At 35.1% G+C, this 26,483-nt stretch overlaps 1 protein-coding gene across 5 annotated transcripts in view; it reads right to left on the bottom strand.

Annotated features, from left to right (window-relative positions):
- Positions 1-26,308, bottom strand: part of LOC119247496 (calcyphosin-2-like) — a 47,712-nt gene extending 21,404 nt beyond the window's left edge. For 2 of the 5 annotated variants that reach the window (XM_054696208.1, XM_054696212.1), the window contains exons 1-14: positions 26,156-26,308; positions 24,610-24,642; positions 22,453-22,561; positions 21,434-21,483; positions 19,312-19,357; positions 17,347-17,523; positions 16,021-16,143; positions 12,402-12,469; positions 9,503-9,622; positions 5,485-5,559; positions 4,192-4,287; positions 4,012-4,105; positions 3,421-3,539; positions 831-907 (exon numbers count right to left, since the gene is read on the bottom strand). In XM_054696208.1, coding sequence (XP_054552183.1) covers positions 831-907; positions 3,421-3,539; positions 4,012-4,105; positions 4,192-4,287; positions 5,485-5,559; positions 9,503-9,622; positions 12,402-12,469; positions 16,021-16,143; positions 17,347-17,523; positions 19,312-19,357; positions 21,434-21,483; positions 22,453-22,533 — 1,126 coding nt within the window. In that variant the 5' untranslated portion in view covers positions 22,534-22,561; positions 24,610-24,642; positions 26,156-26,308. Of the gene's footprint in view, positions 1-830; positions 908-3,420; positions 3,540-4,011; positions 4,106-4,191; positions 4,288-5,484; positions 5,560-9,502; positions 9,623-12,401; positions 12,470-16,020; positions 16,144-17,346; positions 17,524-19,311; positions 19,358-21,433; positions 21,484-22,452; positions 22,562-24,609; positions 24,643-25,716; positions 26,134-26,155 lie in introns of those variants that run through there. The other 3 variants (XM_054696210.1, XM_054696211.1, XM_037513961.2) reach the window with 3 other exon arrangements.
- Positions 26,309-26,483: the final 175 nt, after the last annotated feature.

The following is a 26,483-nucleotide window of genomic DNA, read 5'->3' as shown; positions in this document are numbered from 1 at the left end:
AGAGCGCCTGCACCCCGATATTTATAGCAGCACAATTTACAATAGCTAAGCTTTGGAAACAACCCAAATGCCCAAAAATAGATGACTGGATCAAGAAGATGTGGTACATATACACAATGGAATATTACTCAGCATTCAAAAATGATAAACACATGCAATTTGCAGCAACATGGATGGAGCTGGATGGGATCATGCTCAGCAAAATAAGCCAGAAGGAAAAAGAAAAATACCAGATGGTCTCACTCATAACAGAAATCCAGAAAACCTAAATATGGATTAGGAAAAAGAATAACTATAAGGAAGAAAACAATCAAAATCAACAAACAACTATGAACTAGAGACACTCTTTGTGGGGGGGGGTGGAAAGGAGGGATTGGGGTCAAAATCGGGGTTGCAATTGTATGGAGAATATAAAAATAAAAAAAAATTTAAAAAATAACTATGGTGTATTATAAAAAAAAATCAACCGTATTTTATTCAGTTCATAAACAGAACCCATAATACCTAATAATTTATAATATCCTTAAATTCTTAATTTACATGAAACTATTGAGTTAGTCAAGATCATTAAGGTAGGAGAAATGATAAAAATATTCAAAACATATATACCAAATGCAATATAAATATAAATTTAATTATAAATATAATTATAATATATATTACAAATATATATATATGAATACATGTATATTAACTTGTAAAAATATAGGTATGTGGAAAATAAAGTCATGTGCCATGAAACTAAGAAATATCTGGAAAATGCTCCTTCATTGTTTAAAAAGAAAATAGTTGGAAATTAAAACTCTTTGAAGTATAGTAATGATACATACCTTGAATGGTCTTGAAGACTAGCCTATCTTTGGTCTCTTGACTAGTGATATCATCCTCATGTTCTACAGAATCAGTTCTGCAATAGACATGTCATAATGGTAAAATATATCCTGTTTTGCCATCTTGAGCAAGGAAACTGAATTCTTCCCTGTTTCAGACTCAGTGAAGTTCTCAAAGTTGGGAAAATACTTAGAGACAATCTAGCTCTACCTTTTTCTGCTGTTTTAATTCCAGACAAGTGAAATATATACAACCAAGACCTAAAATCCTTAAAACCACTGCTCCAAGAGCAACTTTTAAACATTATATTCATTTTTGTAACTATTTCAATGTTCATTGAAAATATGTAATTAGAACTATTAAATTTTAAAGCAGGTTTACCTTGCAAAGCACAAAATATAAAAAAAAAAGTTGTTTCAGGGGCCTCCCCTGTGGCGCAGTGGTTGAGCGCTGGGTTGCGAAGCTGCCCGCAGCCTCTGCAGCGCTGGTTCGATCCCCGGCTGCTCCCCGGCCACCGGAGGAGGGTCCCACATGGCACGCAGACCTCTCCTGCCGCCCGCTGCTCCCCTCAGCAGTGTACTTCGGTCCTTCTGCCTGCTCTGCTCCCGGCTCTGGCTCTGGTGAATTCTCTCACCCTCCCAAGCTTCTGACTGTACCCAGTGCTTGTATAAATAAAATAAATAAGTCAAAAAATGGGCAGAAGAGCTAAAAAGAAACTTCTCTGAAGAGGAAATGAAAATGGCCAACAGACATATGAAAAAATGTTCAACATCACTTGTAATCAGGGAAATGCAAATCAAAACTACCATGAGATACCATCTCACACCAGTGAGAATGGCACATATTAAAAAAACTAGCAACAACAAATGTTGGCGAGGATGTGGAGAAAAAGGAACTCTTGTGCACTGTTGGTGGGAGTGCAAACTGGTCCAACCACTATGGAGAGCTGTGTGGAGATTTCTGGACCTACTAAACATAGAGCTTCCATATGATCCAGCAATTCCACTCCTAGGTATTTACCCAAAGGACACAGAAACATCAATTCCAAAGAGCACCTGCACTCCTATGTTTATAGCAGCACTGTTTACAATAGCTAAGCTTTGGAAACAACCCAAATGCCCAAAAATAGATGACTGGATCAAGAAGATGTGGTACATATATACCATGGAATATTACTCAGCATTCAAAAAAGATAAACACATGCAATTTGCAGCAACATGGATGGCACTGGAAGGGATCATGCTCAGCGAAATAAGCCAAAAAGAAAAAGAAAAATACCGGATGGTCTCACTCATAGCAGGAATCTAGAAAACTTAAATAAGGGACCAGGAAAATGAATATAAGAAAGTGAAAATCAAAATCAACAAAAAAACTATGAACCAGAGACACTTTTGGGGGGTGGGGGGCGGGAGGGGAAGGATTGGGGTCAGAATGGGGCGTTTGCAATTGTATGGGGGAATATAAAAATAAAATTTAATATTTAAAAAAAAAAAAAAAAAAAAAAATAAAATAAATAAATCTTTAAAAAAATATAAAAATAAAATAAAAAATAAAATAAAAAATTTAAAAAATTAAAAAAAAAGTTGTTTCAAAAAGTCAAAAAAAAATAAGGGATTCATCTTGAGTAATATAGTAAATGAAATATAGTCTTCCTTATAGCCAATTTGTGGGTTATGGCCTCCAATGTATACACAGCACATCAATCATTGTAATTTTTGAATTATATTTAGCACCAAGAAACACTCAGCAAAAACGCTTGCCTGCTGCTTCCCTCAGCAGTGTATTTCAGTCAGTCTGTCTGTTTTGTTCCATGCTCTGTCTCTGGTGGATCCTCTCACCCTCCCGCGCCTCTGACCTGTACCCTAGCTCTTGTGTAAAAATAAATAAATCTTAAAAAAAAAAATACCTGAAGGAAGGCACTGATCATATAACTCTAAATCACTACAATACTGTAAACCAATGTTACCTCAAAATAACTGGAAAAAATTTATAAAAAAGAAAATCATAATAAACAAAATATATTACTTGGTAGCATGTGGTAAAATAAAAATGCTACAGCACAAGCAAATTAATAAAGTATTTTAAATAATATAAGATATGATGGTCTTCATCTTTGAATTAATTTTTCATATAAGGAGTGTATGTGAGTACAAGATAGCACATAAAAAGTACAAAAATAGCTACGCTTTATTTTTTTAATATTTTAAAATAAAACCTTTAAACTCAAAATGTTTTAGAATAGAATCTCATTTTAAGATAATAAAAAACAATGCTTTTGCTTTCAAAATTACAAGTACAGGGCCTCTCTGGTGGTGCAAGAGGCTAAGACTTAGCACTATGAAGCAATCCCCAATGTAGCACAAGTTCGATCCCCGACCAGGGAGGTGACTCACATGGCACAGTAGACCTCTCCTGTCTCGCTTGCTGCTCCCCTCAGCAGTGTATTTCACTAGATTGTCTGTTCTGCTCACCACTCTGTCTCTGGTGAATCTTCTCACCACCACCCCCCATCGCTAGCCTGCACCCCAGCACTTCTAAGCATAAATAAATAAATCTTTAAAAAAAATTACAAGTGCATGTTTGACTCACTTGAGAAAATCCAAAGCTGTCTGATCAATATTTGTGATCCGAAGTGTAAGTAATGTTCTCTCTTTCATGCTTTCTGAAAGTCTGGGATGCTCAGAAGTCAAAAATGTCAAATTTGCACCCTAAAGAAATTAACAAATGAATTAAAGTTTAAAAGTTTGTGAGACGTAAAATACAACTAATAACATTTTTAAATATTCAATTTTGATTATATGTTACATGGTATACGTTTATCATGATAAAAATATATATTTAGAGAACCACACAGGGTTCAAGTAGTAATATAGAAAAATAAAGTAATTAATTTCCCAGTCAGCCTCTTAATGGAACAATCTTTCATTCAGCAATGCATGCAGAAAAAAATAACTCCTAATTTTTATAAGAATCAGAGGAAGAAAGAACCCATTATTTCAGTGGAAATTATGACATCCTTAAAGACACAAAAGTCCTTGCTCAGGAATGAGGAGAGAAAATAAACTGAAGTCTAGAAACTCTGTTCTTTCACCCTCACAGGATCTCACAGAATCCAACATTCAGTATAAAATATTTGCACACACACGCACACACACACACACACACACACACTTAACTCACAATATAAAAATCATCAAGTTGGTATTGTTTTCCTTTTCTTCGTCCATGTTGATGACTATAAATGTTTTTTTGAATGAAGGGAAGCACATTTGTTCTAGAAGTTGAATGACAAAAACGTAAAGTTATTCAGCTTCCCTTGAAATAACATCTTGAGTGCCATAGCAATGTTTTATAGCATACCTATTTTTCCCAAATTGCCGGTATTCATAAATTGTAAGGGACTGGTCATGAGTAAAAAAGAACCCCATCAGCTCTCTGCAAGCATCACGCCCATTTCTAGAAAAATAAAATGATATCAAAGAATTTCAAATAGGATAATTTTTTTAAAGATTTATTTATTTTTACAGACAAGAACTGGGGTATAGGCAGAGGTGTTGGGGGTGAGAGGATTCACCAGAGACAGAGTGGGGAACAGAAGAGGCAGATGGACTGAAGTACACTGCTGAGGCGAGCAGCAAGCGAGTCAGGAGAGGTCTGCTGGGCCATGTGGGTTGCTCCCTGGCCGGGCATTGAACTCATGCTACAGTGGCAGTGGCTAGCTTCACAGGTTGTGTATTAACCCCTTGCGCCAACAGGGAGGCCCCATATAGGATAATTTTCAAATGAAATAGTAAACCAGAATGTGTATGTTAAAGAGGGGAAGGGTAACTCCCTCAAATGTGTGGTAATGAGTAAGAAACAAGAAGCCATGGGATAAACATGACTCAGCTTGCTTAAGTGTCAACTGAAGTAATATGGTGGAGAAAGAAGCTTTATTTTACACAAATATGAATTTGGATATGCTACAACATATACTAATAATTCAACAGAGGATTTTAAGATAAAGTGAAACTTAAAAAAATGTTGAACTTGCAAGAAGCCATTAAGGTTTTACTGTCTTTTGTCCTAGAAAGTTTAAAATCATTGAACAAATATAATTAAAAAAAAAACACACCTTACCATTCACATACATTAGGAATATCAACTAGCAGTATGTATTGCTAGAGGTTTATTAGACTGAGATAGCAGATTCAAAAACCATCTTTCTTCTCACTTTATCATAACTCAATAATCTGTTAAGTCATTAAAAATAAATTAAATAAAGCACCTTACACAAAAGCTAACATTTAACTGGTTTACAATCCTCTAATAGTCAGAGAGACGTTTAAAATATTCACTTCTAAAAAAGACATTTTAAAACAATTTTAAGTAACTTCTAATTGAAATATTTTTCTTAGAGGTTCACACCTAATATAATTTTGTAGCAGATTAATATATGTTACCTACAAATGTTTATTCTAAATTGTGACAATTTTATCTAATTTCATTATTGCCTCTGAAACACATGCAATGTTAGTAAATCAGTGTTACTTCAGTTAAGTAAAAAGCTTATTTAGTAAATAAAAAAACTTTTTCAGATGAAAGATTAAGAATAAAAAGAAGACAAAACATTTATAAACATAAAATTAAAAAGTTTGATAAAAACACAATTACCTTGATATGATCCTACTATCAAATTCTACTTTATGAGAAAGCATATTTTCTGTTAATGTAGAATGAGTTCTTACTCTGTGAAGAAATAAATTTGTCAATAATTATTTTAAAGTTATTTATAGTTGATGTAAATGATAAAAAAATTTTAAAAAGTTACGTTTCCTTGAAATCTACAGATAGGATAGTTAAGGTACAAGCATTTTTTAAAAAAATTGCTAATTGTAGCAGACAGAACACAATATCCCTGAGAGTATATACAAGTCAGGAGTTCAGTTATGAGTAGTCAAAAAACATTCCTTAGCAAAATGGAATATGGGGGGAAAGTGCTAGATAAAGTTCCAGCTTTGGCATCGATGTAGTTGTCAGACATCACATCAGTTGTTTAAGTTTTAAGGTGTTCAGGTAGCACCAAAATAATCTCACAAAGACTACCAGTCCTAAAATTCTGTTTAATAATATAAAGGAAAACAGAAATGCACACACTTTGGTATTTTACCATTAATAATCTCTTAAAAGAAGAAATCCGGAGATTCAGTGATGGATCTTTATTCTCCTTCCTAAAAAATGTTATGATAGTCCCTTTAAATTTCAGGTATAATGGAATTGCAATAATGTAAGCATTAAGTAAATGCATGGGTCATTGAGAGCTTTTGAAAAGTTATACTTATATAAAATCTAGGTCTCTATATAAGGTAACAGGAAAGGACACAAGAGCCTGTAGACCTAATGAGTTTGTAAACACAGAGTAGAGCCATGATAGCTTAGTTATCACTATACAATTTACTACACTGATACTGATGTTTATAGAATGCCTAAAGCAACTCTAAACATTGAGAAAATAACAGTAGCTATAATAGCTATTATTATTTATTGATGACTTCTTAGACACTAGTCATTGTAAAATCACTTTAATATGTACTGGTTTATTTAACACTTGCAATAACTCTAAGAAATAAGTACTATTATCACTATACAAATAAACTTTACAGTCAGAGAGAAAGATTAGTTGCCTACGACCACACAGATAATACATGGCAGAGCCAGAAAAACTTGCTCATAACCTTTAACATGATATTGCTTCTCAAAGGTCAATGAAACATCATTTAACACTTGGTTATTTCAGGTGGGCTAAAATAACACCTTTTTAAGAGTCTAGAGTCTTCTTGAAAAGAAAAATAAGCAAATAAGCATTTATATTGTAAAACCAAAGATCCATGTTGAGGTTTTAGGTATCCAATGAGAGAATCAATACTTCTTCTCGTTACCCAAGGTCTTACTCAATACAGAAATAAGACTCAGGCAGCTAAATACCAAAATACATGGTGTATTGTTGATAAGGTTGTTGGAAACCATGGCTTAGGAATGCAGCAACCACATATTAAGTTCTTAATACTAGAATTAAACACAATGATCCACACATTCCCACCGAGAAAGGAAGCTGTGAAACAGTACAGAAAGTAGAATGTGTGCTTCTGTGACATCTGGCTTCCAAGAAAAAAGAAGTGATGCACTGACCAGCCCAATTCCAATTTCCAGCTCTATGAAGCAGAATTCTCTCCTCTTATAGGAAGAACGAATTGGGTGGGGTGGGGGAAGAAGTTTGAAATTCATAAATTCAATAATTCCAGTCAAAAACCCCATGGGATTTTCTTTTCATGAAACTAGACTCGCTAAATCTAAAATGTAATAGTGAAGAGGAAAGGGCCTAGTATGTCAAGACAATATTGAAGGCATATAAGCTGCAGGTCTTTATTCTAACAGAAAGCTAATTAGTACTTAGCTTAATACTAAGACAGGATAATACTAGTTCAGGGATATTTAATAGGTAGGTGAAACGAAAGAAAAAGCCTAAAGGTGACCATGCATTTATACCGACTTGATATATGACATAAGTGGCTTACAAGTCAAAGGCACAATGGCTTTGTCATGACCAGAGATTTCTTAAAGATGACACGAAGGACACCAACAATAAATTGAAAGATTGGTAAACTGGTCTACAACTAGAATTAGCAACTATGATTCAACTAAAGACATGATCAAGAATATGAAAGAGTGAAAGCATTAGGAAAAAATAGTTCAACAAATATAAATGAAAATGGACTTGGAACTAGAATATATAACTAAAGTTCACAACAGACATGAAGGGCAATTTCCTATGAGAGGATATCTAGGTCAAAAATATGCATATGCATAAATGCTCAATTTCATTAGTCTCCAGTAGAATGTAAATTAAAGTCACAAAATATACTTCCACATGAAGAACCAAATTAAAAACTGTAAACAAGCCCAAGGACTGGCAAAGACATGGTGCACCTAGCACATTCTTACTGCTGCTGGTGGAAGTGTTAATTGCACCAACCACTTTGGAAAACTATTTAGTAGTATTTTTAAAAAGCTGAGCATATGCATAATAAATGGTACCAAGCAGAAATGAGTACATATGTTCACCAAAATAATGCACTAAAGTTCATGGCAACACTATTCATAAATAACCAAATGGCCATCAATATCTGTGGATAAATAAATTGTGTTCCTACAATGAAGTCCTGTACAGCAATAAGAATAAAGGACAATTACAAATGACAGCATGGATAAAACTCACAATCATATTGGATGAAAGAAGTCAAATACAGAGTTTGAATTTTGCAATTTCATGTACGTTTATAACCAGGCAGTTTTAATTTGTGCTATTATCAAGACAGAGCAGTTAACCTGGTATGGCAGAGGAAGTGGAGAGTGACTGAGAGGCAGCACCAGGGAGATTTTTGGGGTACTGGCAATATTCTATTTCTTGATCAAGAAACACAGTACCTGAGTATTGTTTAGCTTATTCAAGTTCCTAAGCTGTACTAAAAAATGTGTACATTTTGTGAAATATTTTTTTACTTCAATAAAAATTTACTTTAAAAAAGAGAAGTTTAGATATGTCACAGCTGAATGATGGTCCCCCAAAGTAGTTTCTATCTTTATCCTCAAAACATGTAAAAACGTTAAGTTTACATGACAAAAGGGACTTTGCATATGAAAATTAAGCTAAGGATTTCAGATGATGAAATAGTCAGGATTATCCAGGGAGGTTCAGTGCAATCACAAGTGTATTTATAAAGGAAAGTAGAGGACATGTGACTGTAGGAGAGAAGTGTCAGAGTGCTACAACTTACACAAGAAAGATGTGACTAGCCACCTCTGGGTCTCAAGATGGAGGAAATGCCATCAGCCAAGAAATGAAGGAAGAATCTACAGCTGCAAAAGGGAAAGAAATGGATTCTCCCCAAGGACTATACAAGGAATCCAGTACTGTCAACATCTTAGACAAGGAATCCAGTACTGTCAACATCTATTGACCTCCAGGACTATAACAGAATAAATGTGTGTTATTTTTAAACACTTTATGGTAATTTGTTACAGCAGCAATAGGAAATTAACACATAACTTCAAATACATAAAAGATATGGAAACAAAGGCTTACAGAAAATAAGAACAAGGCCAAAAAATGAAAGTTATAAGTACTGTCTAACAATAACATAAATCTGAAAATAGAAAGGAAGTTTAGCAGGAACTGGGGGATTTTCTATTATGGCTAAGGCAGAATGTCAACTGTCAGTGAAATTGTTGAAAAATTTACCAGAGACCATGAAAGTCTATACCAACTCAAAGATTTTACAAGCTAAAAAGTAAAATGCAGATAACAATTTTTAAACAATATTAATGTTGAGTATATCAATGAAACAACCAATACCTATTGTGCACAAACAAATGTTCCAGTTACTCTATTAGACATTTTCACATATATTATTTCCTAATTGTGGCTGTTATTTGGAAATTACAAATAGAAAATCTGAAGAGCAAGCATTGTTCAAAATCTTAAAGTCACAGAACTGGAATTTGAACTCCAAAAATCCCACTTCCGTTACACAGAAAAAAGCAAAAGCAAATGAGAGAAATTTCCAGTTACACATGAAAGCACATTTTAAAATACACATAATATCCTCATTTTATATAAGTAAAACCTTCTTACTTTGTCTCGTGTAGAGTTCTTTTTCTAAAACGAAGAGGTGCTATCTTTGAATCTGGGAGGATACAATCACTTTCTTGTTTCTCAGTGATTAAATTTTGATCTGGATCACTGATTACAGCCCTATACAGGAAAATACAAAGTCTGCCAATTAAATGTGCCAATGCATTGCTCTAGCATTCACACATTTATAACCATTTGGAAAAGCTCAACTACAAATGCAAATTTATACTACCATCAGAATACTATTTTTGTCAGATAGTGAACGAATAAACTTAATAATTAAAAAATACTGGCCATAAAAAGTAGATAATCCTGTCTATTTCTCTTTCCGTAAGTGTTACCTAAAAATAAATTGAAAAATTGTAAAAGAACTCAGAGCTTCATATCTTGCTTTTACTATTTTTTAAACAAATACACACTGTACTGGTGATTGCTAAATAAAGACATGAAGCAAAGTAAGCAGGCTTATGGATTTCTGAGGAAAAAGCATTCCTAGCAAAAGGAAAATAAATGTCCAGCACTTAAAACTGGAATGAGCCTGGTATGTTTCAGCACAGGGAGGAAGCGGAATAACTAGACCAGAATAGATAAAAGAGAAAAGAGAAATAGGAAAAAGGATCCTAGGATCCTATGTTTAAAGGAAGGTAGGTAGGTATCCAAGGTAGACAGGTCATGTAGGGCTTGGATAGGCCATATTACTAACCCCAAATTTTTAGCACTCCTTATCCACATCCTTGCCATGGCCCTGTTTGAGGAATAATAAGGAGCAAACTCTGAGGCAGTGAAAGACATCCTGAATGAACTCCATCCTCTGATCATTTTATGGACCCCACCCCCCATCTCTATGCCAGAGATCTCAAGCACTAAAAACTACAACTCCCAGCACGCCATGAACCTGATTTCCTAAAAGGGGGGCTACTGGGAACTAGGGGTAGAGTTAAGTAGCCACGCTTGATATATAATTGAAGATGTGCATGCTCTCATTCTTTGGCTTTTCTGACTTTACCTTGAAGGGGGGTTGCTGGGAACTAAAGGTGGAGTTAAGTAGCCATGCTTAATATAAAACTGAAGACAGATGGACTTCTCCCAGAGTACAGAAAGAGAGAGATTGTTTGATATGTCCTACTGGTAACACTCTCTAAGCTGAGACCCCGGGTGCAAGCAGAAAATAGGAAAAGCAAGAAGATGCGAGTCCACCCTTAGTTCCCAGCAATGCCCCCTGCAAGAAGTCAGAATCATGGCAGATTGATGACATGATGGGAGTTGTAATCCTTAGCTCCTGAGATCTCTTTAGCATGGAGATGGGGAGGGAGTCCATAAAACAATGAGTACAGTTCATTCAGAACATACTGTTCCTCCAATACTTGCCTGAAGGTACATGAAACTTGCAGCAAGCTTTCAGGTCTCAGTGGCTCCACTTAAGAGTAAACCTTTTTGACTTGGTATTTGCCCATGTGGAATGGGTGATTTTGGAATTTTATAGGGAAACTATTATTTGAAATCCTTTCTTCTCTCTCTCTTTCTCTCTCTCTGCAAACCAGTTCTTTCACACTAAGTCTGTTTCCTTTGTCTTTGTGCACATGGAAGACTGAATCCCTTTTAGAGCATGCATCCTTTAACAGTTTCAAATCCCTAGGACCTTTGGTCATACATTAACAGCCTCACTATAGGCATAGTGCACCTTCTCAGCCTATGGATTTGAATTTAGCCATTTGACTTACTTTGAAAAATCACATATAGCTGATGGCTCTGCTGATCTGAGTGGCACTAACTTATATAAGTGTCTGTCTAGGGATCTATTAATCTGGGATAATTTTGGCTAAGCAGCCCAACTGCATTTGTAGACACATCCCTTTTTTTAAGGTCTAAGCTCAAAACTGAAAACATTGCTTTTGCTCATATATGAATGTCAGAGTAAATTAAAAGTAAAAACCACTCAGCCAAGCATCACTTGGACAGCTGACCTGAAGATACATATGCTACAAATAATTGCTGTTTTAAGCTATTAAGTTTTGTATTGACACATGAGCAATATATATGTATCTTTTAGATTTAATGCTGATTAAGATGGAGAATTACTGGAGGATATGATCTGGCTTGCCTTTTAATAGACTCACTCTGGCTTCGAGGTTGAGGATAGACAGAAAAAAGGCAAATGCAGTCACAATTAGCACACTTACAAAGTGAGTAAAATAAGCAAAGGGACAGAGGATGACAGTGTGAACAGGGATGGTGGCAGCAGAGAGAGTAGATTCATTTTGATGGTAGAACTAAGAGTATTTGCTGACCCAATGTACACAGAATTTGAAAGACTACTCAAAGACATCACCAAGATTTTAAGACTAAAGAAAAACTGAGTTGTCAAGGGGAGAAATTAAGAGGACTTATTCATTGTGGAGCAGAAAGGAAGAACTTTCAGGATCAGAAAAGGTTACATTAGAGTCATATTAGAGAAGTATAAACATATAGATGTTTTCTAAAGGCATGGTGTTAGATGAGATAGCTTAAGACGTAAAGATAGAAGAAATCTAAGAATTGAACCCTAAGTAATTCTAAAGTTTGAGAAATTGTGCAGAGCCCAAAGGTGAATATATCCTACTAGTAAGGAATTTTGGCTATTTACGGATGAAATAAAAAAAAAAATCTTTCAACTTATTTATATTAATTTTTCAAATGATCGTTAAGTTATTAGGAAATAAAAACTAACAAAGTTGTTCAGAGAAAAACACTTAATAAATAGATCTTTCTATTAGTCTGAAAGAGTTATTAAAACACTGCAGTGAATAAGTTGGTAAATTAATCCACTTGGTCATGGCCAAAGACATGGTTGTCATGTATAAAAAAGAAACTGAATGCAAATTTTCAGAATGAATTTCTCATGCCAGTTACTATCTCTCACCTAGATAAGCAGTCTATCATCACTTGCTCTGCGACAGTCTGTTTCTTCTTCTCTGCAGCCACAATTTCCTGAGGAAATTCCATTGTCCACAAAGCAGAACAGCATGAGAGTTAACATGAGTCCTAAAACATAACTTAAATGGTTCCTATTTCTTTAATATATATATATATTACAAAACCCATCACTGATAAATTTAAATTCCAATTATTTAATCTAAAATATATATACTTATTTCCTAAAAAACAAAGCATTTAAATTTTGATTGAAAGCATCTAATAGCTCCATGAGGCACCAAGCATTTTATAGAGCCAGAATAACGGAGGTATGACATCCCTCCCCTTGAGTGATGCCCTGCAAAAGGCATCTTATCTGGCTCCAAAAAGAGCACTGACATAATTACAGAAAATAAGGCTAAAACTGAATTTGAATCATTCAATCATACATCAAAAACCTTTATAAAAGCCTCCCGTCATTAAAAGATGTAATCTTTTGGGTCTATAATTAATTAATAATACCTCAACTTTTTTCAATTACTGGTTTAACTTAACCTATATGATACTATTTTTTACTGGTATCCAATAAAAAATTTCACTACATTTTAGGTGATAGCAATTAAAAAATATGTAACCACTCAATTCCAATTAGATCATGTGACATTAAGATGTTTCATAGTGAACTTCTGTGAAGGGTAAATGAAAGAGGATAAAAAATTAGCAAGTCAAAATAAAGCTTGAGTCTATTTTCAGAATGTACATTGCAATCATTCCCCCGATCATATTAATAAATAAAATCAAATAAAATAATATTGCTTAAGATAGAGGCTTTATAATCTTAAGGAGAGTGCTCTATTCAAAATTGACACAAAATTCAAATAACAATGATTAAAAGAAAGAAACTCCTAGGAAATCTTGAAAAGTTGGGCACATTAAATGTTAGTCCATAATCGAGTTTAGTTTTTCTTTTTGGCAAAAATTTAAGATGTAGGGCCTCCCCTGGTGGCGCAGCATTTTAGCGCTGGGCTGCAAAGCTGCCCGCAGCCTCTGCAGTGCCGGTTCGATCCCCAGCCTCTGGCGAAGGTCCCATGTGGCGCCCCACATGGCATGACAGACCTCTCCTGCCGCCTGCTGCTCCCCTCAGCAGTATATATTGTCAGTCTGTCTGTTCTGTTCCCCGCTGCTCTGGCTCTGGTGAATTCTCTCACCCTCCCGCGCTTCTGACTGTACCCAGTGCTTGTATAAATAAATAAATAAATCTTTAAAAAAATAATAAAGATACAACTTTTAAAAAAATATTTAAGATATATAATTTATATAGTCTTTAGTTTATAATAATCCTAATACACCCCATATGAATATATATATATGTGTGTGTGTGTGTGTATTTGGGAGAAATTTAAGATATACAGTATATAAAAACTACAATTTATAGTAATTCAAATTTACATCATACACAGTTGATATCATTTAATATATAAATGCATCTTGTGTTCTCTACATTTATGACACTTTAATAATGTTTGGTTAGTAATAAATTAAACCAACAGTTAAAAAGTTAGAAAAAAATGTGTAACTTACACAATTATAAAGGTAAGGCAAGAAATCATTTATACATAAGGATGATTCAGAAAACGAACTGATTAAAACATGACTTTAGAAATAGAAATAGAATTTATAAATAGATCCACATCAGCCAGAACATAAATGCAAAACACAGAAGTACAGGGGTGAGTTTAATGAAAATCAGAGTCCATGCAGAAAGTCTACCTCAAGTGTTAACATTTATTGTGGTTCATATTTTATAGGAAAGGTTAGAACCACCCTCAGGCACATTCTTTAGACGTCTGTGTAAGCATAGAGCGTATTAGAAGCACAAGTCACACTGATGTAAAGGATCTGATGACATTAAAAAATGACAAACTAGAAGAAATGATATAAAAACCAAAGGTTCACTGCTTCTGTTGTCCCTTTTAGTAGTTAAAATTAAATTAAAATGCTTCTAACTACAATTTAAAAATAAATCAGAATTTCAGAACAAAGCATTCAATGTTTACTCACATAAATATTTCCTGAAAAATATAAATGAATGAGCACTACCACAATAAAGGAAAATGTACCTGATAGTGAATTTAGATATACTGGCACTAAGAAAGTAGTGGCAAGGAAAAGAAATCCAGTAACATCCAGATAATTTTGTACTATATGAACCACAATACCCAGTGTAATAACTTTGATAAGTTACTACTGCTTTGAATTTCTAGGATAATGCTGGTAAGACTTCTCATTCAATTAAGCACAAATATTTGAATAATAATAGGCATAGAAAATATGTGTATTTGGTTTTACAATAGTAAAAGAGCCATAACAAATTAGCACCTTGGAACAACCACAATCATTACTGTTTTATTATTATGTAGGCCATTGAAATCAGAGTTTTTTCAACTTTAACATACCATACACTGATATTCTATCAACCCGTGACAGTTCCACCTAAGATATTATTTACTTTGGGGTATCTGTGGTAGCCAGTGGGCTCAAACAGATCTTAACACCTCAAGCCACTATAAATACAATTATTCATTTGTACCAGACTTGGTCCAACCAATATTCATGAAACTATCTAATTTATTTGTAAAAGATGTTGTTGAAAGTTAATATTGAGAATCAATATTAGCAAGAAGCTTTTCTTCTTGCTAAAGAAAAAATATTTTATTGCTGTCCTTTTCCTTAATTGTCTTGAATTTCTCTATTTTTATTAGCTTATGACCTTCAAAAAAAAAATAACCAGTTTATTGGGCCTCCCTGGTGGCCAGCGGTTGAGCGCTGGGCTGCGAATCAACCAGCAGCCTCTGCCACGCCAGTTCGATCCCCAGCCGCCAGGCATGTGTCCCACATGGCGCACAGACCTCTCCTGCCACAGCCTCTGCTCCCCTCAGCAGTGTACTTCGGTCCTGCTGCCTGTTCTGCTCCCTGCTCTGGCTCTGGTGAATTCTCTTACCCTCCCACGCTTCTGACTGTACCCAGTGCTTGTATAAATAAATAAATAAATCTTTAAAAAAAATAAATAAAATAACCAGTTTATTCTAAGGAGAGGGGCAATACCAAATTAACCCCCTGGTATAAACAGCAGTCAATCTGAAAAGTGTAAACTAAGTTTCTACCAATTCTCAAAGATTCAGGTTAATGTTTTCCACATCAAGTATACCAATCTTTTGTAAAAATGAGAACTCAGTTACACATTAATATTGACCTCGGCTCAAATTCAAATGTTGCAGTTATTTCTTCCATTATATGTCTGTAAAATAACAGAATTGGGATACAGGCCAGAGGCATGGGAGGGTCAGATAATTCACCAGAGAAAGAGCAGGGAGCAGAACAGGTAGATGGACCAAAGACACTGCTGAGGGGAGCAGCAGGTGAGTCAGGAGAGGTCTACCGCGCCATGTGGGTTGCTCCCTGACTGGCCAGGAATCAAACCTGTGCTGCAGAGGCTGTGGACAGGTTTATAGTGCTTTATAGCGTGGTGCTCAACCGGCTATGCTACCAGGGAGGCCCTGTCTGTAAAATCTTGGAGGACAAAGTATCTTAACGGTATACCATATATAAAAATATCGGTAACTTACAGCATGAGATTTTCTTGTACTGCGCTGTGCATTGTAAGGGCTCTCTGCATAACCCTGCTGTAAGAGCGCTTTCCTATCCAGACTTGTAAGATCATCAGTGATGGCTTCTTCACCTTGTACACACTACAAGTGAAAGCAATGAATGAAACAGACACAGATTTAGAATATTTGTTTTCTAAAAAAATAAGGGATTAAATAACCACTTGATGTGTCAATGATTATATTTGTAGTGGTTAAGAGAACAGACTCTGATGATCAGGTTGCCTGTGTTTGAATCCAGCTCTTCTAGCTCCAGCTAAAGGATCTCTCTGTGCCTCAGTTTACTCACTGATAAAATGGGAATTAATAACAGTAATTACTTTATATACAAAAAAGATTAAATGAGAAGACACATATCCAACTCTTAAAAAAAAACCTAACATACAGAAGTATTAAATGAAAGGTTGTAGCTATTATAGCTTTTGCTGTCCATGTCAAGTCTTTGTAAAGTTAATAAATGTGGGCATGTCCACTCCCTTATAAAATAAAATTCAGAAGTGCATCCTTTAGAGTAATGGATCCACTGGGTTCCCAAAGAGGCAAAGCACCAAGTTTATCTCTAAATATCTCCTTAAAGACAATCAATTTGCATGTCGCCCCTTACTTTAGAGAGGGATTTACATTTCTTACATCATGCACCTCATCACTTCTAGATTACTATCCAGCGTTAATTCATGTAATTGTAATAGGATTTATTAACAGCACATAACTCATATGTTTGACTCTTATAATGGTGTATAACTAAAAAGATATCAAATAAGTAGCTTAAGGTCCTTGAATACAATATTGTCATATATGGTATGTAGAGACATCAGAGCTTCTTGGCCTGACTACCAGGAACATATTAAACACAATTTTATACATTTTTAAATGTAAGTTAAAAAATCAAGGACACAGAACAGGTTCTTTTTAATATGTATACACTGGCTTTTATTTCTAAAATCCTATTGTTCACAGTATGTAAATATTTATTAATTACATAGGAATACTTGCAAACAATATTCGATTCTTTCTCAAACCAAAAGTAACAAGCAAATGTCCTCAACTTCTGTTCAAAGAAATCAAAGTTTTACTTTAATGACATATTGAATGTCATTTGACATTCTTTGAATGAAGAATAAATTAGTTAATGTAACTAAAACACTTAAAATAGGTCCTGGTACACAGAAATAAAGTTAGTTATTCTATTATCACTGACAGCAAGACAACAGATTAAGAGATGTTTTGATAATATGAGTACTGATTTTTTAAAATTTCATTAGAATTCTATAAAGTCCCATACATTACCTTGTTATCTGTCTTGTTTCTTAGAGACTGTTGATGTGTGATACTTGGTGTCCCCTTTTCTGCATTTCTTTGACTATACTGCTTATGTCCCTCTATCATTTCAGTTTTGCATTGCTGATATTTCATTTTATATTTGCCTGTTGGTGCTGACAAATTTTCAGGTATAGTATCCTGCTCCTAGTATAAAAGGAAAACATATACTATTCACGAGGAAAAAAAAAATCAAAATAATCACTCATTTTCCTTATTACTATAAGTAGGTTTACCTTTGCATCGTTTACCTTTGCAACAGTCTGTATGAAACAGACTATTCTGATGGAGGTTCTAAACAGAGGTGATATTGAAAACATTCAGCCAGCACAGCATCACTGAGTGATCAGAGCAGGCAGAACTACTCAGAATAGACACTGGCCCTAAATACCAATTAGCCTATATCTCTTTATCCCAACTGAAGATCAGTCCTGATTCTAAAATAATTTGAGAGGAAAAGGGAAAAAGGATTTTTCTTTCTTCTTAGGGGTTTTAGAGATAAGTCTATTTGTCTTGCCCTATAAAAGCTCATTGCCAGTTATCTTTTTCTGGAATCATCATAGGAACTGAAGATCATTAATACTAAGAAGCACTGATTACCACCTCCAGAATATTGAGATCTTCTACCTTCTGATATTATTTGGTTCCCTGCCACATTTCCACAGAAGTGAGAAATAATTTAGCCAGTGGATAGAAAAATCTATAATGAATATGAAGGCTGTCCCAGAAAGGGATGGTCACTCCAAGAGGAATATAGTCAGTACAATCCTTGAAAGGTATTGATAATACCTAAGTCTGTCACAGAGGAGAAGGTTGAGGCAAAGGGTCAGGGTGAAAACTGCAGCATGATACAGATTAGTGTACCATCAATATAATTTATCAAAAATGATACTGAAGTGGGCCTCCCCTGTGGCACACTGGGTTGAACGCAGTGCTGTGAAGCTGTCCACAGCCTCTGCAGCACGGGTTTGATTCCCGGCCGGACAGGGAGATACCCACATGGCATGGCAGACCTCTCTTGTCATGCCTGCTGCTCCCCTCAGCAGTGTATTTCAGCCCTTCTGCCTGTTCTGTTCCCTGCTCTGTCTATGGTGAATTCTCTCACTCTCCCATGCCTCTGACCTGTACCCCAGTGCTTGTATAAATAAATAAATCTTAAAAAAAATACTTAAAAAATAAAAACATTATACTGAAGAGAAGATGGTTTAGAGTCAGCTGTAGGAGAAAGACTGACAAAGACAGAAAAGCAAGCCATGCGCATAGATTACTGGTCAGAACTTCTGTTCGTGAAGTGAAAACATAAATATTTTTTGAAATATAAATATGTCTGAAGAAGACACTTTGGAATAGGTATAGCTCATAACTAAATGTATAGTATCTTAGTAGCCTAAAGAATGAGTCATTTTTCTAAGAGACAATTTTATACTGGTAAACTAGTAAAACCATATTTTATATTCTACCATATTTTTAAATTCCTAGATTCCCTATTAGGATAAACCTCTACCAATTTTATAAGAAATTTTTTTGAATACCATTTTTGCATGAGAAAAAAATGTAAAACAAAGTAAATTATTTCACCAACATTATTATTGGTGCATTAATACATATAATACTTAAGCCAGATAAAACAGACTGAACATAATGAAACTTCTGGATTAAATTTAGTGCTAAAGTACCACTAAAATTCTGTAAAAGCAGGTAATAAATAAACACTAACCAGATCACTTAGATGACACTGAGTAAATGGTATCTGACATGGTGTGACCCAACCAAGAGTAGAAGATGAATTTGGTGGGTTAAAATCAATACCCACTGTACTAAGTGGAATATGTAAAATATCATCCTAAAAATGAAATTCAATGATACTTATTACATGCTACCTATAATTCTATATTCAAATGTTTGCTGTATTAAATAACAAATACTAAAAATTACCTCATCATCAGAGTCAACAAGTCTTCCCAAATCAAGTGGTGGGACCCTGAAAGAAATAATCTATGCATTCCATAACTTTTAAAAATGTGAATTTGATAGTTCTAAATCCTACATTCTATATCTTAATATATATCTTTTGTTAAATTCTCAGCAACTTTATGACCTGCTTGTTAACACATTATTAAAAATAGAATTATATAAGATTATTAGATATATTAAAAACAAAGTTAATAAATACTCAAAACTTATAATTTCCTAATAATTTTACTGTACTGTTATCTGTATCTAAAGGTTATTTATATCTACTTCACCTAATCATACATACTTAATTATATGTAATTATACTGTAATATAATGATAAGCATTTCTTTCCTTCTCAGTGTTCAGGGATATTTACTTATAGCTTGAAGTCAGGTGTGGTGGAAGTATTTACACAGAACTGGCAAATGTTATAAATCAAGACCTGGTTCATTATTTTGCTGGCTCCTGAGACTTAAAAATATGGTAGAGAAAACATTAATAGTGCAGGTTAAATTTAAAAGTGTGTCATGTCTGTAAAAGTCACATTGTAAATAACAAAAAAACTGGGGAAGTATTGATGCCAGTGTTCAAAATTATTATTTGATTCAGCAAAGAAATAACTCACATTGCTCTGCAATAAATGTAAAGGTCAACCAACATTCCTTTTGGAACTATACTGGTTTATCAATTGCAATCATAGGTTGGCTACAGATGGAAAAGTTTAGCTAAAATAAAGAAACCATCCTGTAAGTATCTATTAGCTAGATGAAATTTACAATTAAGAGTAAAGTATAAAACATATTTTATCAGTATTTGTAAACTTCTTGCCACATATCTTTATATCAGTAAAGTTTATAATCAACTTAAAATATACTTAGCTTTATTTATAATAACAAGTAAAATTTATAGTGCACTTTCAGAAAACCAGGTGTTAAACATTTATCAGTATAAAACAAACTGTCTTACAGCCAGTATTTTGTATCTAGCACTTGCATCTAACTCTATGTCTAAGCAAGTATAAACATAGCTATTATGTAGACTGACAAGAAATGGCGACTATTTGCCCATTCTTAATTTACAAAAATGTCAATTGGCTCAGACCAGCAAATCACTATTTCCCAAGAAGCCTTGCAGTGTAAAACACTTGAAAGACTATAAAAAAAATCCTTCCAAATTTTAAAACGTAAAAATGTTAAGTATAAACCATAATATCTTCTAGCCTAAATATGAAACCATTAGGACCTCCCCCATGGCACAGCAGGTTGAGCGCTGCTCTGTGAGCCTGTCCGCAGCCTCTGCACACGCGATTGATCCGTGACCAGGGAGCAACCCACATGGCCAGGCAAACCTCTCCTGTCTTGCCTGCGGCTCCCCTCAGCGGTGTACTTGGGTCCTTCTGCCTGTTCTGCTCCCTGCTCTGTCTCTGTTGAATTCTCTCATGTTCCCGCGCCTCTGGCCTGTACCTCAGTGCTTGCATAAATAAATAAATCTTTCAAATAAATAAATAAATAAATAAATAAATAAATAAATAAATAAATAAATGCATTATACTAATATTGAAAAAATTGGGATATTCAAGATTAAAGCACAGATATACTTACCATTAAATTCATTTTCACTATCCCTGTTATAAAAGGAAAAGTTCTACCTCTTTAATAAATGCATTTAGCTGAATTTTATAAAGCAATATTTTTCAATAAAACATAGAAATAATATTAAAGAAAATATGAAATGAGAAGTATTAACTTTAATTTTACCATCCTACCATAAGCTACTTTAATTTTGATGTAAAAATCTTCAGGTCATTCACATGTATACAAATTTTTCCATGGTTCACAAGGATAGTGCATGGGCACGCTTGCGCGCTCGCTTTCTCTCTCTCTCTCACTATACACACATACACATATATGTATGTTAATGTATGTACATACACGCATACATGTAATTTTACTGTACTTCACTATTATCTATATTCTAAATATTATACATTGCACCAATATATATGTAGACTGAGAGAAAGATAATCTTCATTTTTTTCCTTGTCAATGTATTATAAATATTTGACTATTAAACTGTTTTAATGTGAAGTAGTGTGACTTACACAGGTAGAAAAGGATCGTGGAATAACCGTGACTTGGAATTCCATCCTTCCTTAAAATAAAGTTTAAAAAAAATAAGAGTCAGTAGGCATAAACCCTTTGTTTACATATTAAAAGAAAGCAATGAATCAATGCTAATTGAAAAAACTAATGTATCTGTTGAAGTGGAAGGCTCCATAATATGGTAACCAAACTATCCATGAGAGAAGATAGAATACTGTACTTATTGGTTTGACTGAAAGGAAGGGTTGGTTTGATTCAAATTATCAAATAATTCAAATTTAACCCATAATAGTATGAACCATAAGAGTCCCATAGCACTATCTTATTCATATTGGGAGTCAGCTGAAAACAGAGTAAAAAGCACAGATCTTGAAGTCAGATGAGTTCAAAACCCTGTCAAAGTCACTTAATCTCTAGAAGCTTCATTTCATTTGTTCCATACCTAAAAGCAGGTTAATGCCCGCTACAAAGATCTGTTGTAAGAATTAAATGATAAAAATTACAGAAACATGATTGTTAAATAGCAGTAGGTATTCAACATTTGGAACAAAACAACAAGGAAATACACATCACTTAAATGAATTTCTAATCTAAGTTTTGTATTTATTCAATATGTGGTAGGTAACAGGACAAAGAAGTTTTAAACTCACACTTAACTAAGTCATGATTCAACAATGATGTTATGAGCATTGAGAATAAAAGTCCTAACAACAAAAGCTCCTATTCTTTCCCTATCTAGCTAAAACAAAATATATATTGATAGTTTCTACTATGCTTTTTATTTTTTATATTTTCTGAAGATTTTTTTAGATAAGAAAACTAATAATTTAAGCTTAATTTTGAAAAAGAAAACCACCTGAAGCAGTGGTCAATTTTAAATAGTTATTTTTAGTTTTGGTGGTTCGGTTTTTCAACTCTAGGAAATAATGATCATAAATATTTGTGAGCATAAGTGGTCATGAAGAAAGAAATCAATTAATGGATTTCATAGAAGAGGAAAATTATATAGCATACATACATGTAATGGCTTCTTTTTTCCAGAGAAAGGCTGTGTTTGACTTGTAGGAGAAGCAGCAACTCCTTTAACCTCTAAATCCATTCAAATTCATGTATTTTTATGCAGTATACTTTGAAAAAGGTAAAATACATATGAAATAATTCTTACTACTTTTAAATATCATACAAATTATATAATAATAACACATGAAAGAAAACATATGGTTTACTCATCTTTCACCAAATCAACTTTTTGCAGGGCATTGGCATTATGTGGGATAATATTTATGGGGCAAATACAAGTATGGATAATGATTCCCCAAGGATTTCCATGACCCAATCCCCTAGACTCTGTGAATATGACAAAAAGGACATTTTGCATATGGTTAAAGTATGGATTTTAATATGTAGGGGTTAACCTGGATTAACTGGTAAGCCTAATGCAAGCACCAGAGAGTCGTTATAAAAAGGAGACAGGATGGTCAGAGTGAAAAAGAAAAGACACAAGAATGGATTCATAGGTCAGAAAGGAGTAAAGATGTTACTCAGCTAGCTTTGAATATGGATGTAGAAGCCATGAGCAATCTCCAGAAGTGTCTAGAAGAAACAAGGAATGGATTCTCCTCCAGAGCCCTGAGAAAGAGCCAGCCCTACTGACATCTAGATTCTAGCCTTCTAGGGGTGGTTTTATATTTCCTACCTCCAAAACAGTAAAATAATCAATTTTCATTTAAGGCAGCACATATGTGGTAATATTTTACATCAGCAACAGGAAACTAATGCCAAGTACCTTTTTCCTCACACAATGTGATGTACATTTATTTTCTTTACTCTTCCTAAACTTTTTTGAGTTTTGATTTTGCCAGAGGAGGCGATGAAAATATTTTTAATAAACAGTATTCTTTATATATGCAAAGAATAAAATGGAGTGAATGTTCTGATTAGTAATTATGGATGATGGGTAAAAATGTTTGCAAGTGGATGTTGAACTAACTTGCAAGGACATATAAAATAAAAATCAGATGATTATCTCTGTCATCCAAACTTTATATATCTTATAGTTCAATCTGATGTAACCAAGGATACCTTTTTTATTTCACTCACATTACATTTTTCTATTATACACTTGCAATTATTCTAATAGTAAAATATTTTTGTTTTATTTTTATATAAAGATAGCATGTGCTAGTTAGTGCAAGCTTGGAATCACACAGACTGACTTAAAATCCTCATTTTTGGTGCTTTCCCATAAGGTATGCTTTGCTGGTTAAGAACTGAATCTTTCTGGGCCTCCCCTGGTGGCACAGCAGTTGAGTGCTGGGTTGCAAGGCTGCCTGCAGCCTCTGCAGCGCCAGTTCAATCCGCGGCCACCGGCAAGGGTCCCACCAAAAAAAAAAAAAAAAAGAAATGAATCTTTCTGAGTTAATATTTTTATATGTAAAATTAGTTTAATGCTAACACCGTTTTCATCCTTTCATGTCATGTGGAAAATAGTTAAACAATACATTTAGCCATCATCATCATTATTATTATTATTTAAAAGCACAATGAAATCCTCTTACCTGAAAGAGTCCCAATTTCTTACTAGCTTATCTAAATGGCTCCCTTCACCCCATTTTCATAGCCCTAGCCCCTAGAAATCCCATACCCTAAGCCTGGAATTCTTCTAGGAGAGTATTCAGGAAGACTTATCAACCAATAACAAACACATTTTAAAGTCATCACAATTTACTAGATTTGAAAATACTCCTATAAGGGCCTCCCCGGTGGCGCAGCGGTTGAGCGCTGGGTTGCGAAGCTGCCTGCAGCCTCTGCAGTGCCGGTTCGATCCCCGGCTGCTCCCCGGCCACCTAAGGAGGGTCCCACATGGCGAGCAGACCTCTCCTGCCGCCCGCTGCTCCCCTCAGCAGTGTACTTCGGTCCTTCTGTCTGCTCTGCTCCCCGCTCTGGCTCTGGTGAATTCTCTCACCCTCCCGCGCTTCTGACTGTACCCAGTGCTTGTATAAATAAATAAATATTAAAAAAAAAAAAACTTAAAAAAAAAAAAGAAAATACTCCTATAGTTCTAGCAGATGGCTTCTTTTCAGAGATATCGTTCACAAAGAAGGAACTTTTTACAGTTCTTATTGGTTTGGTGTAGGGAGAGGGATTTATCACATACAAGAAGTGCTGTACTCACCGTGATGATGAGAGGTCAGCAAGCAAACCCAAGCTGGAGAGACCAAGAGACGGATGCTGAGTCATCAGCGAAGTGAACTCCACACATCAGCCACACAATTCATTATTTATGCTTTAGTAACTATTACAGCTATTTCAAACCACTATCCATCACTTAAAATCATATAATTTTTGTGCAAATCATAAAAACAGCAAAATTTAAATATTCAAATGTCCAAGTCCTAACAGTTCTTGCACTTCCACCTGCATGACAGCCAGCACCACTTTTTTCAACTCTCTAACAGCCCATGGAAATTGGCATCTCATCTCCTTTCTATACCAGATACTTAATATTTATTTATTCAATAAATAAGTTAAATACCTGTACACATTTTAAACATATTCTGATTAGTTTCATTTCTCTACACCCAAGAATGACATGATCACATTTAAATTTTGTCTTCAAACAACTAGTGAAAGCATTTAAAGCAAGAATGATATTCAGTGGTTATTATTCTCCACTATTCTAGATGCCTCATAAAGGCAACCACCACTGGCTTTGCTTGTCCAATCTCTCAGCACTTAGCAGAAAGCCTAGAAAACAATAGTAACTTAATAAATATTTCTTAAATAAGCAAATTCCACTAATCCTGATAATGTTATTTCAGAACTACACCGAAATACAAATCGTTCTGTCTCCAACTCAATGGCGGGCAGCAAGTTACTAGACATTACTTCTAGCATATGATGAACGCTGTTAACTAACAGATCCAACTCTTACCATGTTTTTGGTACAACCAAAAGTAACTGAACTCATGCCCATTTTAAAGGAGGATTATTTCCAATTCCAAGGGCCACCTCTCTCTCTCTCGGTGAGTAGTATCAGTAGCTCTAATTCTGCTTACACGAAATCAAAGCAAACAATAAATTGACCAAATCTAACCCACAATCAAAGACAATGAAAACGCGATTTGTGATACATTTTAATATTAAAGCATGGGGGGGGGTGACAAGCCTATTTTGGAGTACAGTTATTTAGGAGTACACTTCTAATTTCAAACAAAGCAGAGTAATTACCCCCATATCACCCCAAAATTGTGATCAAACTTCAGGGCATCTGCAAACGCACCAGAATGAACGCTCGACCTTCTCCCTATCTGGGATTCACCATCAAGGTGGGACAGAAGGATAGTCAGGGTGACTAGGCCCAACCAGCTGGGTAAACCCAGAACCAGAATGGCAGAGCTGGGAAAAGCATAAGCGAGAGTTACACGACCGAGAACACTCTTCGGACAGTTTCACACAACACAAGCTGGAAGGGGATAGCAACAGGCAAATGCTCCACTAATCCAGACAGGCGTCCTCAGGTTGCCTAGCAACAAGAGTCTCCGCGCAAGTCCTCTAAAGCCTCTCAACCACCAGAAAAAGAAAAAGAAAATGCCTCCGCTCAGGGCCTTTAAAGCCCCTCAACCAGCAGGTCGTTGGCCTTAGTCTCTCCCTCCGTCCACGCCAGCTCCCGACTCCTAAATTTGAGGCGCCAGTCCCGCCGCCACAGCGGGATTACTCACCCCACAGCCGCAGGTGAAGGTACAGGTGCAGCCGCCCGAGACTCTGCACACCAGCTCTGCAGCGCCTCCAAATCCCGGCGAGGATCTGGAACGAACTCACTCATTGCGGATTATCCTGAGCGGAGGACAGCCAAAGCCTGGCCCGGGGGTGGGGGGGGGGGGTGTTTATTCTTCATTTAAATGAATTCCGTGTAGCATATTTTATAGAGCGTTATCGGGTATTCCGTTCCCAGGCTGAAATATGGAGGAAGAAAAAAAATAAACACATGCTTAAATGTTAAATAATTTGATATGAAGGTGCTTTACGGGGGTCTCTGCTGCCGCGCGC

The sequence above is a fragment of the Talpa occidentalis genome, unplaced genomic scaffold (assembly GCF_014898055.3).
Source record: "Talpa occidentalis isolate TD23 unplaced genomic scaffold, MPIMG_talOcc4v2.1 talOcc4.16, whole genome shotgun sequence".
NCBI lineage: Eukaryota > Metazoa > Chordata > Mammalia > Eulipotyphla > Talpidae > Talpa > Talpa occidentalis.
This window is presented reverse-complemented; position numbering and strand designations above follow the sequence as displayed.